The sequence below is a fragment of the Rattus rattus genome, chromosome 3 (genome assembly GCF_011064425.1).
Source record: "Rattus rattus isolate New Zealand chromosome 3, Rrattus_CSIRO_v1, whole genome shotgun sequence".
Classification (NCBI taxonomy): Eukaryota; Metazoa; Chordata; class Mammalia; order Rodentia; family Muridae; genus Rattus; species Rattus rattus.
Window position 1 is genome coordinate 14,783,886 of NC_046156.1, and position 24,660 is coordinate 14,808,545.

At 45.4% G+C, this 24,660-nt stretch overlaps 2 protein-coding genes and 1 pseudogene across 3 annotated transcripts in view; 2 read left to right on the plus strand and 1 right to left on the minus strand.

Annotated features, from left to right (window-relative positions):
• Mcoln3 (mucolipin 3) overlaps positions 1–13,663 on the minus strand; it is a 34,923-nt gene extending 21,260 nt beyond the window's left edge. Inside the window, exons 1-3 of one of the 2 annotated variants that reach the window (XM_032897210.1) lie at positions 13,492–13,663; positions 3,454–3,683; positions 409–576 (exon numbers count right to left, since the gene is read on the minus strand). In XM_032897210.1, the coding sequence (XP_032753101.1) occupies positions 409–576; positions 3,454–3,681 (396 nt within the window). In that variant the 5' untranslated portion in view covers positions 3,682–3,683; positions 13,492–13,663. Of the gene's footprint in view, positions 1–408; positions 577–3,453; positions 3,684–7,399; positions 7,561–13,491 lie in introns of those variants that run through there. The other variant, XM_032897211.1, reaches the window with a different exon arrangement.
• Positions 8,795–8,946, plus strand: LOC116897573 (annotated as a pseudogene).
• A 2,595-nt stretch (positions 13,664–16,258) lies between the features above and the next one.
• Wdr63 (WD repeat domain 63) overlaps positions 16,259–24,660 on the plus strand; it is a 58,755-nt gene continuing 50,353 nt past the window's right edge. Inside the window, exons 1-3 of the mRNA XM_032897212.1 lie at positions 16,259–16,364; positions 20,160–20,246; positions 20,627–20,665. Of these exons, the coding sequence (XP_032753103.1) occupies positions 20,174–20,246; positions 20,627–20,665 (112 nt within the window). The 5' untranslated portion in view covers positions 16,259–16,364; positions 20,160–20,173. The remainder of the gene's footprint in view (positions 16,365–20,159; positions 20,247–20,626; positions 20,666–24,660) is intronic.

Here is a 24,660-nt window from a genome sequence, read left to right on the forward strand (position 1 = left end):
TGTGTGTGTGAAGGGATACCTGTCAAGACCAGAAAGACAATAGATTCCCCTAAAGCTGGGATTACAGGACTTCTTGAGGGGCCCTATAATGATTCTGGGAAGCAAAGTCAAGTCCTCTGAAAGAGCGGTCAGTGCTCTTAACTGCTGAGCCAGCTCTCCAGCCCTGTAACTATATTGAAATAGTTTATTCATAAGTTCCCTCTGAGCATAACTGTTCATCCGTGGAGTGCTGGTTTCTATATAACCCATTGCCACCACTTCTCCAACCTGCTCTTCCTCCCAAGAATTCACACACTGTCTGAATATCTCACTATTAGAACGCTTGCCTAGCTTGTGCAAGGCTCAGAGTACCCCTAATACCTAAAGCAAACAGACAAAGTCAAGACCCGAGGCACACAGTTGACTTACCCGGGTCACTGCAAAGATGATCTGGTCGTACACATCATTCTGAGTGTACACCGCGTATGTGTCGTCCATTCGATCCATGTAGCCTTTCAGGAAGAGGTGTTTGAAGGCTATCGTGTTCTCTTCCTTGAAAGCTACTACCATCTGGTTACTTAGTCCAAACAGAACCAGCTTAAAGAGGAGAGGAAACACCATGAGGAAGAAAACTCTGAGCAGGAGAGAAACAGAGTCATGTGGTTTAGGGCTTGACTAGCAGTGATTTATGAGGGATGTGGCAGCATATCTAGAAGGCTCTCAGTTTGGGGACCAGGAGATGGCTCCATGGATGACAACTTTTCTTACAAGTGTGAGGACCTGAGTTGGAAACCCCAGAGCCACTGAAAAGCCAGGAGTGTGCCAGCAGTCTGGTATGACTATAGGGACACCGGATAAGAGATATCTGGAAACTCATGGGCCAGGGAGCCTGGTGTACACAGTAGCAAACAACAGATTCTGTTAGAAGGTAAAGGAGTGAGACTCAGATCTCCACACATGCATGCCCCCGACCACCACACACACTAAGATATACACAGTGACAGTGAGGAGGGGGAGGGGTGAAGGCTCCTGCCTGAAATGCTCTTAGGAGTCCAAGGCAACAAGACTGCACTAAATTTGCAGCCAGCCCAGCCTCCGTAGTGATTTCTAAACTAGCCTGGGCAATAGATTGAGAGCTTATCTCAAAAACAAACAAACCGTCCATTCCTTTTAAAATATTTAACTTAAACAAACACTTTTGTATGATTCTTACCAAAAGGCTTAAACCACTGACTAATGTTCCTCTGGGCCACTCTAGTAACTATTGGGAGATCGGATAAATCCTCTAAAAGATGCGGAGTAATTCAGGACATGAGCCTGAGTGCAGCTCTGAGTGTGTGCAGCTCTGAGTGTGTGCAGCTCTGAGCGTGTGCAGCTCGGAGTGTTTAGCTCTGAGCGTGTGCAGCTCTGAGCGTGTACAGGTCTGAGTGTGTGCAGCTCTGAGTGTGTGCAGCTCTGAGCGTGTGCAGGTCTGAGTGTTTAGCTCTGAGTGTGTACAGGTCTGATCATGTGCAGCTCTGAGCGTGTGCAGCTCTGAGTGTGTGCAGGTCTGAGTATGTGCAGGTCTGATCATGTGCAGCTCTGAGCGTGTGCAGCTCTGAGTGTGTGCAGCTCTGAGCGTGTGCAGCTCTGAGTGTTTAGCAGGTGTGCTGAGTGTGTGCAGCTCTGAGCGTGTGCAGCTCCGATCGTGTGCCGCTCCGATCGTGTGCAGCTCTGAGTGTGTACAGCTCTGAGCGTGTGCAGCTCCGATCGTGTGCAGCTCTGAGCCTGTGCATCACTTTCTGTGCTCTGCTGTCCTGCATCCCACAGGGATGTGCACTAAGCCCGCTCACTGCCCCGAGGCAGATGCACTGCTCGGTAGTTAAGTCTTGAGCACCTGTGTAAAGCACTGAGCGTGGCCCACAGCCAGGACCCAAATGCACCTATTATTACTCTAAGCAAGGAGCATTCCTGCCTTGCGGATAGAGGCTCTGCCGTTGAAGTGGCACAAATAAGCCTTCAGGGCTGTGACATATTACACTGTCCCCTGAAATTAAGGATTTCAAGTGCAAGACGCCAAGTCTTGTACTGAGAACTGAGCGTGTTTTCGTGGCGATATATTAAAAAGAATCTATGCCTGCTTCCGTGCAGCTACGTATGAGCTGTGCAGACTTTTTAAACCGTAAGCATCAATATCCTTTTCTGTAAGGCAAAGACTGGGATTTCACTGCAGGAGGGTGGTTACAATGACAGGAACGGCCGCACCGGGCTGGGATAAGGGGTTACCCAAGTCCAGATAAGAACTCTATCAACTTCAGATGACTCTAGAAACCGTCTTGGCCTACTAGTCCTAAGTACTTGTTTTCAATGGGCAATTAAGATTAGCAATCTCAATATTAAAAAACAAAGACAAAGACAAAAAAAGCAAAAAACAAAAAACAAAAAACAAAACCAACAACTCTGTCAATAGTTGATGTTCACCAAGAACTAAAAATAAAATTACAAACCTAAACTTTGCCTTCATTTTTTCTTTCTGCTCTTAACAAGAGAACTTCCTCTCACCAGCACCTTTATTTTTAACATTTTTTTGTGTGTATGAGTGTACATGTGTACGGATATCAGGGGACAGTTGTCAAGAGTCAGCTCACTCCTCCTACCACGTGGGTTCTAGAAATCAAATACACGTGGCCGGCTCGACAGCAAGCACCTTCACCAGCAGAGCCATCTGGCCAGCCCTCAAACATGTTTTAACAATAAACTACACCAGCATAAGCAACTACCACAGAAACACGATTCCGCAAAAAAAAAAAAAAAAAAAAGTAAAGAAGTTATGGAAAATGGATTGAAAATTTCCTTTCTAACAAAAATGAAGGCACACATTTCACAGCCAAACTCCATATTCTTAGGTTACACATCTTTCATGATTCTGGGCTGCAGGAATCCAAGAGATTGCCTACAGCAGAAATCTACTCAGTGTCTAGAGAAAGAGATGCCCCCAATATTAGGAATAAAAGAAAGATCTCATGTTGCAAATCAGCTAATATCTGTGCATGATACCTCTCAAGAAATGTCTTCACTAGGATCCAAATGCTAAAAATGTTTATTCCTGAAAAGGAGTATGGGATTAAAATTATAATAATGAAAAAATGAGAAAGAGTCAGGTGTCGTGGTACATACTTTACCAACACTGGGAAGACAGAGTACGTTGATCTCTGTGAGTTCAAGGGCAGTCTGATCTACAAAGGGAGTTCAAGGCCAACTGGGCCTACATAGTGAGCCTGTCTCAATTTTTTTTTTTTTTTTTTTTTTTTTAAGAATCAAGAGAGAGAGAAAGAGAGGACAAGCAAACAAACACAAGTCAAAGGGAGAAGGGTTTAATTTTGTATCTTTTTCTATTGTCTGTCCTTACAGGTGCAGTTAAAAGTCGTTTGAGGAACCAGTCCCTCCTCTGCTACTCAAAGAGGCGCCACCTAACTCGTGCTGGAAAATGCTTACCTGGATAGTCACCATAGCGATTTTCAGAATCTGTATGGCAAGTTTCCATGGCTTCCTACCCCGAGCCCAGAACTTCTCGCAAGGATTCATAAAAAAGAATTTGAGTTTCCGCCTCATCTGGTCTTCTAAGAGAAGCTGCTCGGACTGGGATGAGCTCGGGTAGAAAGTGCAGGGACTTTCATCCTGGTGAGAACTGCAGCTGCTTACCACCACCTCAGGATTTGCCATCTCTGGGGAGAGAACCAAACACTTCCTCTCAGCTGGGAGAGGCTGGAGCCTGCGTGGTGTTTGCTACTGCAGAAGCCTTAACAAAGGGTCATGGTGGTGAGGTAGAGACCAGAAAGGGGGCGGGGCATGAGAAAGGAGCTGGATGCGCTCCTGACTCCTCCTACTGATTCCCTGCTGAGTACGGTTCAAGACTCTCACCAGCTGAGAATCAGATAGTCAGCCACCATTAACCTTTGCTTAAGGCCTTCCTCCGTGTGCAAGGAACCCTGCATGGCTGCCCCAGTGTCCCGTACTTCCATACCACATTCGGTGGGCATAGACTACAACAGAGGATCAGTTCCCACTGGTTTCAACTACTGAAATGAATCCTCTCCCAGGTGAAAGCAAATTCAAGGACTGCTCCAGTCAGTAAAAAATTTACATGCTTACACGTATGGCTGTATACCATATAAGTGTGCTTTCCGGCTCAGTGGGTGACAGATACAGTCACGGCCAAGATCGGAAGCCTGAGAGGCTGTGAAAGGACTTCAGAGACTAAATGGACCCTGAAATGATATGCAGATTTTTATGAGGATATGGTCATTCATTTCCCTCTCTGGGGAGAAACAAAAAACTTCCATATAATTATTAATCAATTAAATAGGTTTTCTACAGAACCGGGAACCAGTTTGGATCTTGGTACTTTTATGACGTGAGTCAGCTCACTCAGCCTACACAAAGCCTCAGTCCTGAAAAATGGTAATAATATATTTCTATCCTCATATGATTGTAGGAAACGTTAAATTAAGTGCAGATAAGGCTTTTGTGTGGAATGTAAGCAGGCAGCCTCACCCTCTCCACCTTCATTAGTCACGCACGCTTTCCAATACCAGCTTATGTCGAGGGACAGTGTGAGCCTCCACAACTGGGCTCTGCTACACTGGCGGGAGAGCAGGTTCTCAACTGCGGCCCAGTTCCTAAATGACCCATCACTCTGTCTTCCTTATACTTACCAACACATTTTACCCTTTGGAGCACGTGTAGCTACTCTTTGGAATACCTCTCTGAAAGGGGGATACCACATAGTAGATTTTTTCAGACTGAGGAAGAAGCCTCTCCAGAGAGTGGGAGTTATCCAGGATTTTCCCCTAGGCTAGCACTGACACTATGGAAACCCATTCAAATAAACTACCCCACAGTCACCAAGACAACAGGGTCCTTCCACACAGAACAGAAGGCCCACCTGAGTTTAATGCTTTCATAAAGACTTACACTGAACAATGAAGAGAGGAGAATTAATCTATGACATCTGATAAACAATCGTATCTACAGCTTTCCAAGTCTAGAATCACATATTTGAGATAGATTACCACATTCTCAGCGCACCCAACATTCCTGAAATGTAGACCTGGGCTATAAAAACCAGCCATGGGGGACATTCTAAATTCCTGATTGATATAGAGATTAGTAAGACCACTGCTGAGTGAGGGAAATAATACAGAATAAATGTTACTATGTGACCAAGGCACTCCCGGAAGAAAGCCATAATGGTGGACATTGACCTGTGGCCCTGTTGCCGTACCACAATGCGTCTCAAAGCATGAGTATATATAACGTCCTTAGGTAAAGGCATAAAGGAGAGGAAAAAGCCATTGATTCTTAGGGGGGATTGGTCAATGTCTTATCTCCTCCAAGAGTAGAACCTGAAGGGCTGAGTATATGACTGAGGAACAGAGAGCTTGTCTCACATGAGCAAAGCTGTGGTCTCTGTCCCCAGCAAGGCGAAAACAAAAAAGGTGGGGTATTTTCGACAGCACTTGAGAAGACTATGTGTGAGACTGTGTGCTGATTGGTTTTTGTTGGTATGACACAAACTAGACGGACCTTGGAAGAGGAGATCTTAACTGAGAAAAGATCTTCATAAAGTTGACCTGTAGGCTAACTTCCAGGGTCTTTCTTTGATTAATATCAATGTGGCTGCAGGTGGTGGCACCATCCCTGGGTATAGGTGGTCTTCAGAGGTATAAGAAAGCAAGCTGAGGGGCTGGAGAGATGGCTCTGCAGTTAAGAGCACCGACTGCTCTTCCTGAGGTCCTGAGTTCAAATCCCAGCAACCACATGGTGGCTCACAACCATCTGAAGTGAGATCTGATGCCCTCTTCTGGTGTGTCTGAAGACAGAGACAGTGTACTCACATATATAATAAATAAATCTTTAAAAAAAAAAAAGAAGAAAAGAAAAGAAAGCAAGCTGAGCAAGCCCTAAGGGGCAAGCCAGCAAGCATCCTTTCTCGGTGGCTTCTCGTCAAGGTGCCTGTCCTGTGCCCATCCTGACTTCTTAGTGAAGAACTGCGACTTGGGCTTTACAAGTTGAAATAAACTTTCCTGCCCAGTTGCTTCTGGTCACAGTGTTTTAGCACAGGAATAGAGATCCTAAGACTGACTTAAAGCAAGTTCTGTTGGTTGCTACATATGAATAATATTTAATTTGTTGGGAGTAAAGTGTGTTTGCGAACTACTGGTTTGAAATCCCACCAACCCCTTTTCCATTGTATTAGAGACAAAATTAAACCTTAAGCACACCAGACATACACTGTGTAACTGTAACCTAGAGGAACAAAGGGAAAACAGCCAACCACCATTAATTTATTCAAAACTCTGCTCAAGTTGTTCCTGAAGGCCAGCTCTCAGTCCCAGGCTGACTGGGAAATTTGCAAACTGCGGAGAGCCTCACTGGCTGACCAGGTATTGGCAGCTGCTCTTTGAAGTCAAGGCCTGAAGGGGTTCAGCAGAAGTCTACCTCAGGTGTCATGGTGCCTGCCCTAGGCTGATACAGAGCCTTATTTACAGCAACCAGAAGCTAAATTGGGTTGGGCTGCAGAAAGGTATCGTTAGAGAGGGAATACGTAATTGGAGAAAGCGCGGGCGACAAACTGCCACAGCTGGCCTCTTGAGCATTGTCTCATCTCACCAGACAATACTTAAGCCCCTCCTCTCTCTCCTCCCCCCTAGTTCTACAATTTGATAAGTCTGACTTCAGGTAACCCTCTAGATCCACGTGAAACCTCTGCCTTTGCTCCTGCAAAACTAGAACAGTGCTGTTCTTTCTGGTGCCTCCTTCCTCTTTCTTCTCCCATACCACGGCACTACCTCTCCAGCACTGGTTCTTAGCCACAAAGCAACGTCTGGCCTGCTGCTAGAGTCTGTGTGACATAACGCAGAACCCGGGCTATTGCCCCCATTTCTACCCCTGGCCAAGGGCCTGTAATAAAGGTCAAGCCCAAGTTTAGGGCACACACAGAGCCGTTGCAGGTTATCTCTGAGACTTTAGTGGGAGGCAGTCCAGTTGGCCTCTAGGATCACAGGCTACCCACAGAGAACAAACACTCTGGGCTGAAGGTGGCATCCGGCATTCACAGCCTGCTTCTTGGGAAACAAAACTGGCACAGACAGGTAGGACTCTGCGGTCGCCTCCAAACCTTGCTGAGGTGACACAGTGTCCCCACCCCACCAGGCGCCTCACTGACCTGTGGTCCGTTGCGGAGTCCCGGTTGTGCCAAACCGGTGCATTTCGCACTCTGCTCCCCCCTGTGTGCCCTCCATGACTCAGATGTCCTGGGCCCCTACCCTCCCTCTTTGTGCCACCCACGGCTGGAGACACAAGGCTCCCTCTCTGAGCGCGCAACAGGCAACGTTCCCAGGACACCTGATGCCCTGGGGCGGCGCCCGGCTAGGCTCACCTGAGGCCCAAGTCACACCGAGGGGGCACCGGCAGGAACAGCGGGGACCTGTGGGGAAGCTTCAGGTCCTGCTAGCCGCCGAGGGACAGGACACATCTGCGCAGGGTCACCCTCGGCTCCGAGCCCCACAGGCTCAGGCCATCCTCCTTCCTCTGGCCCCAGCCTCGTGACCCTCCTCACCAGGGCTCGGGTTCCCTGCCACGCCCTTTGTGGGGCGGCCTTTCTCAGAGACAGGTGGGGAGGGGAGGCCGTCGGAAGGAGTGCGGCTGTGGCACTGTCTTCTCTCCCCCACAGCCCCAGCATTTCGTTCCCTGCATTTCCACCAAACGTCCCCATTGACTTTCTCTGTGCGCTGGAAAACGTCGGGCGAAGTGGACCACTCAGGAACCATTCCAACAGATGGCTGTAAATGCGGTATCGGATACACACGGACGCTCACTAAGCAGCGTTTACTTCGCTCCCAGGCCTGCCGTGCTGACCTATGCAGACAAGGTGAACTCTCGGAAAACGTAAGGCACCCATCCAGAGCCTTGGACCTTCAGTCAAAAGATGGGAAATAAATGCTGTTGACTCTCCCCGGACTAGGGCACAGGCAGAGAAGGAGCCCTGGGGAGCCCTGAGATGCAATGTAAATCTAAATATCCCAGGCAGGGCTACAAGGGTGCTTGTCAGAAAAACACTTGCCTTGTACGCTTGAGGAACCGAGTCAATCCCCAAAATCCATGTGGCACCCACAATCTCAGTTCTGGGGGAGATCGGAAACAGAGAGATCTCTGAGTCCATTGGCCAGCATTCCTAGTCTAATTGGTGAACTCTGGACCAATGAGAGACCCTGTCTCGCTGGATTCTTGCAGATGGCACACCATAGGCAGTCCTCCGGCTCCCACAATCTGCATGTGCACCGGCACGGCGGTACACATGTGCATCTCAGACACACTGGTACACACTAGCACATGCTATTTGTAAGTGCCTGGCTGGAGGAGTGGCTCGGCCATTAGGAGCACTTGCTGCCCCATAGAGGATCCAAGTTTGACTCCCAGAATCCGTTAGTAGCTTACAACGTCTGTAACTCCAGTTCCAGGGTACCAGATGCACTATTCTGACCTCTGCGGACACCAGGTAGACACTCAGGTGCACATCCACACACAATGTCAACACACTTATACACGTAAAAATAATAGGAAATCCTTAGTGCAAATGCTTGGGAGCGGACTTTAGAAGGAAGTCTTTTCTTCACGAATGCTTTTGAAACGTTTACTATTGGCTCTAGTAAACGTCTAGCACATCAGGGACAGCAAGAACTTTGGCTAATTTTAATTACAATCGCTTGAGATTTGTTTTAATCTATTGTTTGTTTGTTTGTTTTTTTTGTTTTTTTTTTATCTTGGGGCATGAATACTTATCCAGGAGGGAAGATACCATAATCAAGAAGGTATTTTTCCCAGGCTTATCCACTGCATTTCAGATGTTTTGGCCCTTGTGACTTCCCCTAAATGAGGGAAAATGCATAATTTGTGGTAGTGGGCAATCGTGTTCAAGCCTTCCCCTAAAACCATAGTTTTTTATTATAAAATAAGTATGATTTTCTAATGGAGTATTCTATAAACTATATCTGGAGCAGACAGACCATTTTGCCAAACTTTTTTTTCAACTCCTAGATCAGTTGACACAGGCCATTTATAAATGGAACTGTCACCTCCTGTGCCTTTTTATGTGTGGAAGTAGTTTGTAGATTTGTCTTGCAGTGGAGTGCACAAAGCTTATTCGGTTCATTAACCTGAATCCCAAGCGTGCTATACAGACAAGCTGGATACTCAGAGGATATAACTGGCACACTGTATTCTCAAGTGCAACCTGGGAGAATAATTTAATCTCTAATGCCCCTGTGTCTCTGCACAGTTTAACACGGCCGTCTTACAACAGTAGCTGAAGTTACCATTGTAGCAAGTATTCAAAATGCACAATTGTTCAGAGACAATCTTGAACAATTTTGGAGAGGTTTGCAGAAATACGCAATGGCTTTTCCTTGGCCCTAGAGCTGCTGAGCTGTCTACTAGGGAGCAAAACACCGGGTTTTAGAGTCAGCACAGGGAGGGTCCAAATTCTTCTGTCACTTATTGACTTCTTTGTACTAAATCATTTACTCCCTCCCACTCTCCACTTCCTTTCATGTCTAATCTGCCTAATGAATGGAACGGTGACCATCAATTAGTATGACACATGTAAAACACTTATATTTTATGTGCCTACAGGTAATTTTTTTTTTTTTTTTTTTTTTTTGGAGCTGGGGACTGAACCTAGGGCCTTGCGCTTGCTAGGCAAGCGCTCTACCAATGAGCTAAATCCCCAAACCCTAAGTAAATTCCTTTGTAAGTCTCTTGGTCATGGTATTCTTATCGCAGCAACAGAACACCAACTAATACACACACCGTCCAAGAGTGACAAATGACACGTTCTTGTCACTTCCTGTCTTTTCAAATGTATTATATTTTGAAGAGAAGGTAACTGTAACACAGACTTAGGAGGACCCCTTTTGGAAGGCTTAACAAAGAGAATGTCAATATCAGAGGAGACGGCAGCTCCATGCAAGGGCGTCACCCTTGCAAACTCTCTAGTAGGATAAGGTTTTCAAGGAGAAGAAAATGACAATCTTGACTTTGTGTGGTCCTGGATTCATGTGTGGTTTTGTCTTCATTTTTATGAAAAAAAAATAAGCAAAGACAACAAACATAAAATATCTTTTGGAACAAGGATATAAAGAAAATATTTTCTATAATTACACAGCGTGCTGGTGTGTTTATTTTACTATTATCGAGAATTTATTTTCCATTGTTCCCTTCTTTTAATTATTATCATTACAAAATGACTACAAGATAGTGATTACTATATATGATTGAAATAAAGTGTTTTGTATACTATTTTGATTTATCCTTTGAGACTATCATGTGTAGACAATATATTTACATCATATTCATCCCTCCTCTGTCTCCTTAGCACCCCAATATGTCCCCAGAACTTCGTGTTCTCTTCTTCTTCATAACTCGCGGAGCCCAATTAGTGCTCTCTACAGTGTGTATAGGTGTGCGATCATGCACTGGAGCATAGACAGCCTACCCATGGAAATGCACACAAAGAAACATACTCTGCCTCCACGGCCATCAGGGGCCTAGAGCTCCCCAGCTGGGATGGGGCCTCCTGAGCTCCCCCTCTCCATGGGGCCACACACCTGCAATCCTAAGAGATGGGAAGCTAAAAGATTTGGAGTTCGAGACCACTCTGGGATACATAGCAAGAAACTGTCTAGAAACAAAATCAATTATGAGCAATAACTCTTAAGCCTACACTGAGTAATCAAGAAAATCATATCATGGGGCTGGAGAGATGGCTCAGCAGTTAAGAGCACTGACTGCTCTTCCAGAGGTACTGAGTTCAATTCCAGCAACCATATGGTGGCTCACAACCATCTGTAATGGGATCCATGCCCTCTTCTGGTGTGTCTGAAGACAGCCACATACATAAAATAAATATATCTTAAAAAAAAAAAAGAAGATGAAATCATTACCATGGGGATGAAAACCGCAGGAAAAGAAGCAGTCAGCAGGCTCAGGAGGTCCAGTTTGAGTGGACGCTTGAGATGCTGTAACGGGCTTCTCATGTTGTTTAAGGGCTTTTTTTCATTCCCAGCACAAGTGAGTTATCCTATTATACAAACTGCTATCCGTACAGTACAGACCATTATAGGGGCAGACAGGGCATGAGTCATTCTGAGTCCTCACTGGGCTCAGTCACTCTGCAAAGGCAGTAAGACCGCCTCTCTGGGATAACAAGCCCCAACTCTGTCCAAATATAGTTACCCTCAAATTTCTATAAGTTTATTTTTAACACTTATTTCAATACTTATTACATGGTATGACAGACTAGACACAAACGCCCTTGGTTGGCACTGATCTACAGGACACATTTTGGATAAGTGTTTGTTATCTTGGAGAAATGCCTGGTAAAGGTGGGGTTTGATATTCAAGTTTTCATTTAATCATGACCAAAGAACTCACTTTGGACAGAATTTAAGATTCTGATTTAACAACAAATTCACTGTGAAAAGCCACAGAGAGTTCTTGTGCTGAGTTTCCCACAGCAACGTCAAGCAAGAAGGGGCAGATTAAGGTCTACCAGAAGTCTAAAACGGCTAATGATTTCACATCTGGTCTTACTGATATTCTAAAAACACATTCACCATATATGTAACAGGAATAAGGAATGTGGTGGTCAATATTGTCAACTTGACAGGACCAAGAAAGGCTTAGGAAACCTAGAAGACACCTCTAGGAGTGCCTTGAGAGATGAGCTAGATTAGGTTAACTGAGATGGAAAGACCCACCCTAGTGGTAGGTGGTATCACTCTATGGACCTGGGTCCTGGGGAAGTGCGCTGAGTACCGGCATTCTCTCTGCTTCCTTCCTGACTAAGGGAGTAGCAGACCAGCTGAGTCTACCCCTTCCCGGCCCTGATGTACTCTCCAACTATGACCCAGATTATGACACTTTCACTCTCAAACTGCTTTTGTAAGAGTTTGTTTTTGTTTTGTTTTGTTTTGTTTTATCACCAAAACAGGAAAATCACCTGGTTCAGGGAGGAATGGGTTTCCCTTGCTAATATACATTCTCTTGATTACATTTCAAATAATGAGAAAGATAATTTTCAAAACTAGGAAACTTTGGGGACAGCTGCAACTGTTCAAAAGTGTGAGAACAACATTGGCTAGCCTCGGGGAAGAGAAGCCATCTTTTGATTGAACCTTATGACTTGTTTCCTCACATGACAAAACTAGTCAACACAGATTTTATTTTAAATTCAAAGCTGTCTATTTGGCAGGGAGAAGAATCAGTTCATTCTCCCTCTGACTCACTCGTCCACTTCTCCCCTTCCTTTCTTTAATAGAAAGTTCTTTGTGGGAACCAGGACTGGCTGAGGAGCTCCGATCTGCAAGAAGGGCTTGCCCCATCTTTTTCTGATTTCCTTTGAGGGAAGCCCCGTCACTCCCGCACTGAGATCTGGAAAGTTTAGCTTGTCAATGGTACAAATTTTGGCTTAAACATAATTTTCTTATTTTAAAGGCAGTATTGATATTTTAAAAGCTTTCAAAATGCCCTAAAAGTTAAAAATAGACTTCTCTGGCGATGGTTCACCACTGCTCAATGCCTACAAACACCAAGGGTCGCTCCTTAGCACGCAGTGGCTCTCTTCCTCTCAGCTGTTTCTGAGAGTGTGAAGACTTACACAGCACAGTGTGCTCCATTTCCATATGAAGCTGTTTGCTCCCGGGCTCCTGCACTGGCCTCTCTGGAGACACCTGCTATCCATACAGTTCAGATCACACACAGGGGCAGACAAGGTGCTTACTGTGCAAATATGAGGGCCTGAAGTTGATCCCCAGAACCCACCTAAAAAGGTCAGGCATGTGGTGTGCAAGTGTGGGGGGGGGAAGGGAAGAGGGAGAGGGAGAGGGAGATCCTAGTGTTGAGAAGGCAGAGATGAATGAATTTCTATTGTATTATGGCCAGCCAGTGTAGTCTATGATAGGCTGTCTCAAAATCCTCTATGGAGGGCTTGTGAGGAAAGAGATCCAAATCCAAGACCATCCTCTGACTCTATGCATATACACAGGCATGCACACATGTATGCATATGCGTGTACACACACATGCACCTGCACCCAAAGGGACTTGCACAGGTGGATGTTTACACACACACACACACACACACACACACACACACACACACACACTCACACTATATTTATATTAGAATTGGCTCTTTCCATCAGTAGCACAGCTCTGCCCCTGAGTCAGGCCTCTCTGATTTTCTCATTTCTGAGAAGTGAGACTGAGATTCACTGTTCCCTCTGACACAGGCTAGTTTCCCAGAAACCTAGAAGCGATCTCAGAGCTCAAAGGCCCCTCCTTTCCTTCTCCCCTGCCCTCTCTCCCAAGCACACCTATGCAAACAATGATACAAAGATGTCCACTCACAGCCCTCCAGCCGGAATGCTTTAGTAAGCAAAATTAGTAAAAGTCAATCTTATCTCTGACTTACCAGATTTTCTGCAGTAAACTCGATTTGAAATTTCTCTAGCCGTTATTTCCCACTGTCATTCTGTGACTCGCTGCCTCTTCCCTTAACTAACAAAACTAAAACTAATTTTTGAATATATTCAAGTTTGAAGCAAAGTTAATCCATGTCCTCTGAGAGTGCATAGGTGTTCACTAGTCGCCCTCACCCGGTCTGCTGGCCACGCCCACCAAAGAAGATGTCAATCATGAATCTGCAACGTGAAGAAATCACTCAACATTTCCTGTTCCTTTTTTTACTTTCTTGGTATTGTGACTTATGACTCATTCCTTGGGGCGTGTCTAAAAGAAAGATGACAGCAAAACCCATGTCTCAGCCGAATCACAAGATTATGATCGTCCTCAAATCCACCAGGATTGTGGGGAATGGTTTTAAAGGAAAATATATCATGTGAGGAATACAAAAAAGCCTTTGTTATTTCTCCTGCATTTAACAGAATAAGCAATTAAGCATTATATAGTTATATATAATTCATATAATATAAACATTGTATATGTATATATTATGTATATGTTATATTACATATTTAACATACATGTATTTATTATATTATATATGAATGTATCAATGTTGGGTGGGATCAATTTAAGCACATGAGCTATTACCCCAGCCTTAAGGTCAAGAGGGGAGATACCAAGTAATGTGGCCTCAGCTACACCCCGTGATAGTCAAACGGAAAAGCAAGAGGGACGAATGCTACCTGCTTACGTAGCTTTGCAGAGGAGACAGCATTTAAGCTGATCCCAGAAAGAGGAGCCCAGAAAGCCCTTATGGTACAGTGAAGGTGGAGAAGAATGCACAGCCTGGGGCAGGAGAAGAAGCAATACCTTGGTTTTAAGAGGAAGAGGCATCCTTGGGGAGCCAGCAGGGGCCACTGGGGACACGCTGTCTCCTGAGTCAGAAGGTTAGGGCTGCAGAAAACCAACGGATGCATGTGTCATGGCTGCCTGTGTTTCGTTTTCATTCCATTTGAGCAAGTCTATTTCAGTCAACAGAGACTTGACACATTTTAAAAATCGACATAAACATGAATATATATTGTGGAGCAGAATGTCAAATTCTCAAAAAAACAAAACAACAAAACAAAACAACCCTTTCCAAGAATGGATCATATACCAAATGCTCATGTGGGGACCAGAGGAGAACTTGGAGGGCTCTGTCCTTACCTCATCTCTCTGTATGAGCATGGGGTTGCGAAAAGAACCTGGCACCTACCTACCAGCTGTCTTTCAGGGTTTTGTACACATTTTTACACACAACCCTAACACGTGCAATAAAAGAGTGATCTCAGGCTTGAATCCCTGATTCAAAACACTCCATAGTAACTTAGAAAATGAATGAGGGGGAAGAAGGTGGAGCGTGTCCAAGCACTGTTGTTACTGGTTAGGACACAGATGAGGTCACCAGAAATAAGGAAAGGCAGAAGGCAGCTTATAGAGTCATTATCAGTGACATATTCAGGGAGGAAAACGGTAAAACTCAGTAATAGGTTGGCTCTGGACAGGGCAACAGGAATCAGAGACGGCTCTCAGATTTCTAGTTTTGTCGATTGAAGGGATGCTACTACTTAGGAGAGGAACCTGATAGGGCTTCGAGATGCCTTAGAACCTAGCAAGTGTTAGGAACTCTTCTGGACTCCCCAGGACCCATGTAAAGCTGGGTGTGGTTGTGCACATCCGTAATCCCAGTGCTCCTACAATAAAAACAACGACCAGTGTAAGGCAAACACCAATGCCTGAGATTTTCTTCTGACCTCCATATATGCATGGTGACACTTGCCTACACAACACATACAGAGAGGAAGAGAGAGAGGGAGGGAGGAAGGGGGGGGAGAAAGAGAAAGAGAAAGAGAGGAGAGAGAGAGAGAGAGAGAGAGAGAGAGAGAGAGAGAGAGAGAGAGAATTTAAAAGATATCTAAAGACAGTAAGTTAATCTTGGCTCTGTTAAACTGTGGCAGCATCTATCCATTCATCCATCCATCCACCCATCCACCCATCCATCCACCCATACATCCTACATAGGGAGTTCTTAGGGCAGTAAGATCCTCTCTTAAACAAAACTCTTTAAATCAATTGTTGTGGTCAACTGCACTGCTTTACTAAATTTTGCCAGATCACACATTAGCAGTTTTAATTTGTACTTTTAAAGAAAAGAAGGAAAACTGGCGAGGTGAGCTTCGCTCTAAATATCCCGGAGGGGTCATAGTCAGATGAAACGATTCTTCAGTCAACAGCAACCCACCAGGCAGCTTTCTCTCTGAGACTTGTAGTTCCGGTTTGAGTCAAACTCTATACAAATTTCTTTGACCAGAAAAAGAAAAAAAATGTACCGCAGTAGTCAAGGACGTCCAGGACAACCAGAATGCAACTTCCACTCCATTTTTACACCAGTCCTTAGGTGCAGCCTGCTCCCCTCAACACCGAGGTCACTCAGGTGGCTGACCTAGGAGCTGCCCAACCGCACCCCACAAGAACTTCCCTTTGAGTAGCACTGCAGTGGATGCAAGACAAGGCACGGACCTGGGTCAAGAGGGGTCACTGAGACCTAAATTGGGTGATGTCACAACATAGCAACCAATCACTAGCCTTCTATGAGAGGAAACTGTTGGGGAGAGGACACGGTATTGGTGAAGAGGTTCTGTCAATCTCAACAGAAGAGACTTTTTTTAATCTTAGCAACGGACGCGTCCTAGCAACAACTGCCAGCCACCTGTGGTTGGAAATTTGAGATTTATTTTTCTGGGCGAGAAGAGTCAGGCTCCCATCTCCTACTCTCGAAGGAGCGTTTCTCTGGGGAACTGCCAGGAGGCTGCTTTCTTTTCCCTTTAGTGATTCCAGGTAAGGGCGGTTCAGACCGGGAAAGGAGGCGGTAGTGGGGGAGAGGGGGGAGAGACACTAAATATCTCATTACCATATCAAGGGCGTTCGGAAACATCCTTGACAGTGCTAGTGGAGGTGGACTCTACTAAATAAATATTTTTTCACTACTTTCGACAAGTTCGCTGCCAGAGCCAGTGAGACAAAAACAGCTATGAGAGAGCAGTTAACGGCAATCTAAGAATATCCGGAACCCGTGCCGCCTTGTTCTAGCTCTCGCATTGCTTGGCACGCAGCGGGAGCTCAATAAATTATGCATAAGTGAATATGAGAATGACGTGCTCCTGGTTACTCATCAACACAGTAGAGGATTACTGTGGACTGAAGCGGATCACTGGGGGATGGGGGAGGGCTAACCAAAAAGAGGAACGGAGAACATAAACTCTTGAAGGAGGGCTCTGATCTTATTCCCCTAGTGATTAGCATATCTGGGACTTAATTGCTGCTCAGAGCGACTTCTCTTCCCCTGGAGGAACTGTAATGCTGAACGCTGAGTGAATCCACAGCAGCCCTTCAGGCAGCCTTGTGTTTGAGACCGGTCCTGTGTCAGCTCCTCACAGCACCACTGGAATATGTCAGAACGAGACTGATTGAGGCAGAGAGAGAAGGCAGACCACCAGAGCAGCATTAGCTTCTGACAAATGCTTCTAAGATTGCAAAATCCACTCCTGGGAAGTAAAGGGGTCTTAGGGAATCTGCATTTCAAGTGACGTCGCTCTTACACTGGAGGAGAATGTCTTTGTATAAAAGAAGAAATTTGATCATTTTATGCATATAAGAATAACAGTATTCGTTGTATAAAATATGCAATGAACAGTAATGGTGGTAGCTGTAGTGTGTGTGTGTGTGTGTGTGTGTGTGTGTGTGTGTGCGCACAGATTGCACAGGAACACGAACCTCTGTAACTGGGTTGCAGCTGTGTGAAGCCAGGCGATGTTTAAAGTGTTGTTGAGTATGTTTGGGCCAAATGAAACTGGCATAGAAAATGGAGAGGAATAAAGTGACGAGAAATCTTTCAAAAGAAAATGAGGCCCACGTCCTGAATCTATGAACAAGACGAAGAATACTCCATCTGAAAAGCCGAATACTTAAAAAGGTAGAAACTTGAACAGACGAGGTGGCTCAAGTTAAAAAGTTGTGCACACACACAGGGCAGCGGCGGGGGTGGGGAAGAGAAAGGGAGAGACTGAATAGACATCTCCAGAAACGTTAGACTTATAAAACATTGATCAAAGCATAAATTGTACCTCGGTCGACCAAGAGCATTGTTTTAAGTGGTCCTATTGGCGTGCTGGGTAGTTTCAAGTCAACTGGACACAAGCTAGAGTCATCTGAGAGGAGGAAGCCTCCGTCTAGAGAATTCCTCAGTGAGATCCAGCTGTAGGGCATTTTCCTAATTAGTGGTTGATGTAGGGAGGGTCCAGCCCACTGTGGGCGGGGCCATCCCTGGGTGGGTGGTCCTGGGTTCTTTAAGAAAGCAAGCTAAGCAGTCCAGTAAGCAGCACCCCTCCCTGGCCTCTACATCAGCTCCTGCCTACAGGTTCCTGCCCCGACTCCCTTCAATGATGGACTGTGATGTGGACGTGTAAGACAAATAAACCCATTCCTCCTCATCTTGCTTTTGGTTATGCGTGGTGTCTTATCACAGCAATAGAAACCCTAGTTGAGATATATTTATAATGAAACAACAATCTGAGGGATGCTGTAATGTGGAGGATAAGAGTATGCCCACCGCTCTCCATGTCCCCACACGAGTGACCTGACCTTACAAAGTGAGGAACTAACTGTAATAATAACATGTGATGGAGGTTAAGTTCACAGAAAATCAGAGGCAGAAATACCTTAAATTCAAAGCCAGTGTCAGTAGGCAAATAGGAAAATCCTGCCGCACACCAAAAAAAAAAAATTCATTGAACTTAAAATGCACATGAAATTCTTCAGACCGACTGGCATAAACACCTGTAAGTGTGACTGATAATTATTATTGTTTAAAAAATGCACACACAATGGACTTTCCAGGCTCAGCATGAGACGTGCTCACTTTGCAAGCCTGACAGGCTTATCCCCAGAGCCCAAGTAATGGCGGAAAGAGAGAAACGACAAATGTTGTCCTTTGAGTATCTCACAAGCAGAGTCGCACATACAGCGCCCCTCCCCACCCACTTCATGCATGTACACACATACACAATGATGAAAATAATGTTTTCAGTGCATCAGTGCATGCAAGAAAGATGTTAAAGTGTAATAAAGCAAAATGGTGAGAGAGACAGAGACAGAGAGAGAGAGAGAGAGAGAAGAGAGAGAGAGAGAGAGAGAGAGAGAGAGAGAGAGAGTTATAGACAAGCACACAGACACCCATGTTTTGGTTAAGATTTTGCAATGAAGGGACTAAACAGTAACCAGACCTGGTGTTGTTTTAGCCGTCAGCTATAAAATAACGCTCAGATTGTGTTGATGTTAATATGCTAAAATAAGACAAACCCTTCCTTAAGCACTTAATGATGACGTGATTTTTTTAAAATTATTTTTATTGAAGCTTCATATCCACCTTGTGAAATATACTTTATTATCCCCATGAAAAAAAGAAATAAACAGAAACCAAGAAGGTCTGTAGTTTGCCTAGGACCATTCAGCTGAAAGCAGAGACTGTTTTCAAATCCTAATGCATAGACTCAAAAAAACCACTTGTCCCACACTGTAGCCCAGGCTGGCCTCAGATGCATGGCAACCCTCCTGATTCAGCCTCCCGAGTGCTGTAATTTTAGGTATGGCCACTATACCTGACTCTGAAATCACAGTTTTGACCACTTAATAGGATGCATCTATGGATATCAGGGACTCAAATATCATGCAGATGACCTCATCCAGTGTTAACATCCCACGAAAGCACTCTGGGATGTCACAAATGAGGTCTTAATGGTTACATGGTCACATGCTAAGACCTGTGTGACTTAAATTACATTTAAATTTCATTTAATTAAATTTCATTTAAAAATCATGTCCAGGCGTGCACGTCACACACCCACGAGTTAAGATTACTTTCAGATGTGCATGCTGTGGGCTGGACTCATCCCAAGGACTTTAGGCACACCTGTGAGGAGACAGCACACACCTGTGAGGAGACAGCATGCACCTGTGAGGAGACAGCACACACCTGTGAGGAGACAGCACACACCTGTGAGGAGACAGCACACACCTGTGAGGAGACAGCACACACCTGTGAGGAGACGGCACGCACCTGTGAGGAGACAGCACGCACCTGTGAGGAGACAGCACACACCTGTGAGGAGACAGCACACACCTGTGAGGAGACGACGCACCTGTGAGGAGACGGCACACACCTGTGAGGAGACGGCACACACCTGTGAGGAGACGGCACACACCTGTGAGGAGACAGCACACACCTGTGAGGAGACAGCACGCACCTGTGAGGAGACAGCACACACCTGTGAGGAGACAGCACACACCTGTGAGGAGACAGCACACACCTGTGAGGAGACGACGCACCTGGTAGCACTGAGCACCTACAGAAAGCTGCGCCCCCGTGAAACAGAGACGGTGGTGATGCACCTTGGCCAACAGCTCCGTAGAAACAGGATCAATCACACTGCTGCTGTGCTAAAACCTTTAGTCTCGGTACAGGAGCTCGTCCTGAGAACGGATTGTGGATCCAGTCCTAGGCCCAAACCTAGGAAATAGGGATCCTCATACCCGATAGCATAAGCAAGGATTTGATAACGATTTCTCTCTTTGCAGCCTACATCGGAGCCATGGCACCAAAAGCACAGAAGAGCCCCAAGGGTCAGAGAAAGGGCAAAAAGAAGACGAAGCAACAGTCGCTTGGTAGGATTGATGGCAGTGGTGGTTGTTGACTGTTGTTGCTGTTGTTGTCATGTATTATACAATGTGTACTGTGGCTTGACTTATAAGGTAAAACGAAACACTTTTGCTTCTGTGAAGTCAGACACTGCAGTATTAAATGTTCAGAGGCTAGCATTCCCCACTTGCTTCACTCCAATATTAGTGAAATGCCACGGCACCTGCATCACTGAGGATGACCGTGAGAAAGACGGTTGCCTGCTTTGTCTGCAGCTGGCCACCGGGCACTTGAGTTCTGCAGTCCATGTCTGTACCTGTATGCTATGTTCTGGTGTTTTACAATATCATAACCAAGTGGGACAACGTGCTTCTTAAGGTGAAGCTGATGTTTCTTTGTGTTTTAGTTGCAGAAGAAGAGGAGCCAATGAACATGGAGAGCATGGGTAAGTGGAAATAACCAAATTTGATTCCTAGAGCCTCACGGTGCGGCCCGAACAAGCCCCCAAACTACAGTTCTGCCTGCCTCTGCCTTACCAGAGTGTTTGGATTGCATCCACACACTTGGCCTTGAATTTTTAAAATAAAGAATTAAAAAAACAAATGCAAAAACAAAAACAAACAGAAAGCTGAACTTAAACTGAGAAATAGATTTAGACAACACAATCCTTTTAACAATAAATCTACTGAGAGAATTAAGGGTTAGCAGTGGCTCCATAGATACAGCACATTCCAGACAAACCTCACAACCTGAGTTTGATCCCCCGGAACCCCCCAAAATGAAGGGGAGTCTGGAGAGATGGCTCCCTGTTTAAGAACACCAGAAGCTCTTCTAAAAGGTGGCTCACAACCATCTGTAATGCCAGTTGCAGAGGAATCTGATGCCCTCTTCTGGCTTCTGAGGGCACCACATGCACCTGGTACACAGCGTGGTGTACATGCAGGCAAAACACCTGTGCACGTAAAATGAAAATAAATAATCTTTAAAATACTAAAAATTGCAAAATAACATTGAAGGAGAGAACCAACTTCACAGTTGTTCTTTGATCTCCAAAGCTTGCTGCGTACTCATACCTACACACATACATCATACACTGCTGTGCATTCACACCCAAAACATACATCATACACTGCTGTGCATTCACACCCAAACATACATCATACACTGCTGTGCATTCACACCCAAAACATACATCATACACTGCTGTGCATTCTCACCCACACATACATCATACATTGCTGTGCATTCTCACCCACATATACATCATACATTACTGTGCATTCTCACCCACACATACATCATACACTGAGGTGCACTCACACCCACACATACATCATACACTGCTGTGCATTCACACCCACACATACATCATACACTGCTGTGCGTTCTCACCCATATATACATCATACAATGCTGTGCGTTCTCACCCATATATACATCATACACTGCTGTGCATTCTCACCCACACATACATCATACACTGCTGTGCACCCACACACACATCATACAGTGCTGTGCACCCCCACACATACATCATACAGTGTTGTGCACCCCCACACATACATCATACACTGAGGTGCACTCACACCCACATATATACATTCTACACTGCTGTGCACCCACACCCCCACACATACATCATACATTGCTGTGCACACACACACACACACACATCACACACATCACACACATCACACACATCACACACATACCCTCTACCCTATCATGGGAGTATTGAAAGCTCTTTTGTGGGAGGCCTATAAATTATGGCTTCCTCCAGAATTGCTTATTCCAAACTGTAGCTCAAAGGGAGTGTTCATCTGATATCAGCTCATTTTTGTTGAGCTCGTAGCCAATGGCCCCGTAGCTAACAACCGAGTGAAGCCTCAGCCTCCTCCTCTGTTCCCAGGCCTTCCTCAGTCTCTTGGAAGCAGACAACATGTCACTAAGCTTTGGGTTCAATGAGTGCCTCTGCCTGCTGACCTCACAGCTTAAAACTTAAAGAGAAGCCCTTCTCACTCAGTTTCACCACAGCCCCTGTGGGTTGGCAGCATCCTTGGGCCTTGCCCCATTCCATTCAGTCTGTAGTGCTGGGTCAGGGCCTGGACTAAACAGGATGTATGTATTCTGTCGGCTGCCTTTTGTTCACAGTGAACATCACCAGCTTACCTCAGCAACAATAGTCTATAACGCTTACTAACTTCCGCGTAAGGAAATGTTAAATCCTATTTTTAAATTGCCTTTTAAAATGTCCAATTAGTGTAAATGAACCATTGTTATAAAAAATACCAGGCCAGTAGAATCAGAAATGTGTATCTGGTGGAAGCAAGAAACATGAAACACAATCTTGAGTTAGGAGAATCACCTCAAAACCAACCTGGTTTGCAACATGAGTTCTAGGACAGCCTGGAATGTTACAGTGTGAGAGCCTGCTCCAGATCTTATTTTTGTTGTTGTTGGAGGTTGGCAAGACGCTTCCTCGCCCCTGTTACTTCTTCCCACTCAGAACAGCCCATTGCTAGGGTCTGGTCCAGGGTGGGAGGTAGAAACAAGAAGACCAGGGAGAGCAATAGAAGTTGAAAGAAAGCCTCCATACCTCTAGACCAGTGCCTTCACTTCTAAAGTTATCCCAAGAACATAGTTTGTAACACAAGAACAATTCACAGGCCTTCCTTAGTCTGTAAGAGTAACAAAATAAGAAACAAATAAGAAAAACTGAGCATTCCCCAGTAAGAACAAGGTTGAATGTTATGCTACAGAAACAAACTAATTTAAAATAGTGTTTCAGACATGTTATGTAATGTCCTAGTAGAAGTACATATGAGGTCACAGTAAAATGTTAAAAGCAGAATTTCTTAAGAGTTCTACATGGGACGAATAGAGCAAAATGTTAATAAGATGTTTCCTGAAGGATGTAAATAAGCCATAGGGTTTTTTTTATTCAGATCAAGATTGTGTGTGTGTGTGTGTGTGTGTGCGCGTGCGCGCACGCATGCACGTTTGTGAATGAGTGGGTACATGTGTGTGCACATGTGTGCTTGCATGTGGAATTCAGAGGACACCCTCAGCCACCTGCTACATCTTTTATTGAGATGGGATCTCTCCTTGGCCTGGGATCTCTCCAAGTAGATGAGGCTGGGTAGCCAAGGAGCTCCAGGATTAGCCTGTTGTTGCGGTAAAATTAAAATAAAAGGCTTCCTGCACTAGGTCTGACACCATAGTGCCTCATGGCATCTGTTAGATATTTTCATCTCAGTCAGCAAAATGTCTCACCAGCTTAGCTCTAACCCATATCACACTGCCAATGACTACTCTCTGAGCCTGTCAATAATCTTTCTACACATCTAGTTCCCAAGGCAGGTTGCCACCATGCCAGACATACACATCCCAATTCTGTGGCTGCCCAGTGTCCTGCCACCATGCACTCCCTTGAACTCAATTAAATCACCACATGAAAGAACACACAACACAATAACCTCTGATACAGTTGATAAGATATAATTGCCCACTTAAATAACATAAAATTTGCTCATCTAGACACACAAAGCCCTGTACACATCCATCCCTTAAGAATAATCATAACAACCTGTAATATGTGCAGAGAGGAATTTTAACATCCGCTGCCATGTTCTCTCGGCTGCTCTCTCCCGCCCTCCAGTCTCCTCCTCCTCTCTACAACTTTTCTCCCACCCATCCTTCCTTCTTGTCCAATGACAGGCCTCATTTCTACCTTGTACCTGCCTTCACCTGCATAATGACATCATCCTACAGCCTGTCTCTCTCTCCCATCTCAAAGTTGCTGGTATTACAAGGGCACCCCAACATGCCCGCCTTTTGCACGGGTGCTGCAGATAGAACTCAGGTCCTTGGGTGTACAAGGCAAGAGAGTTATTGACAGGCAAGGGGCTGGGCCAGCTCAGTACAACCCTCATACATCAACATGGCCTCAGGCACCAGCCCAGACCAGGCACTTCCTCATGGCCTTTAGTGGTAACATGGGGCTTCAGACATGAAAAGGACCCTGGCGGGGTTGGGGATTTAGCTCAGTGGTAGAGCGCTTGCCTAGGAAGCGCAAGGCCCTGGATTCGGTCCCCAGCTCCGAAAAAAAAGAACCAAAAAAAAAAAAGAAAGAAAGAAAAAGAAAAGGACCCTGGCTATGATAGGAACAGGGACTCAGACGTGGCCCCTGGTGGCAGCCCAGACCTGGACATCTCCATGGCCTCAGATGGTGGCACAGGCTCCCTCATCTCCACTGTGTCCAGTCCCACCTCTCTCCACAGTGCATGAGCCACTCGGCTTTGCTCTCTCCGTCATCTCTCTACTGCACTCCCCATCTCGTCCATTCCTCCATCACAGACTCGACCATCATGGCGGCTCCCACCTCGTGGCCGGTGTAGGCACTTGGTTGTCTTTCTTCTAAGTCTCAATTTTTTTTTTAAG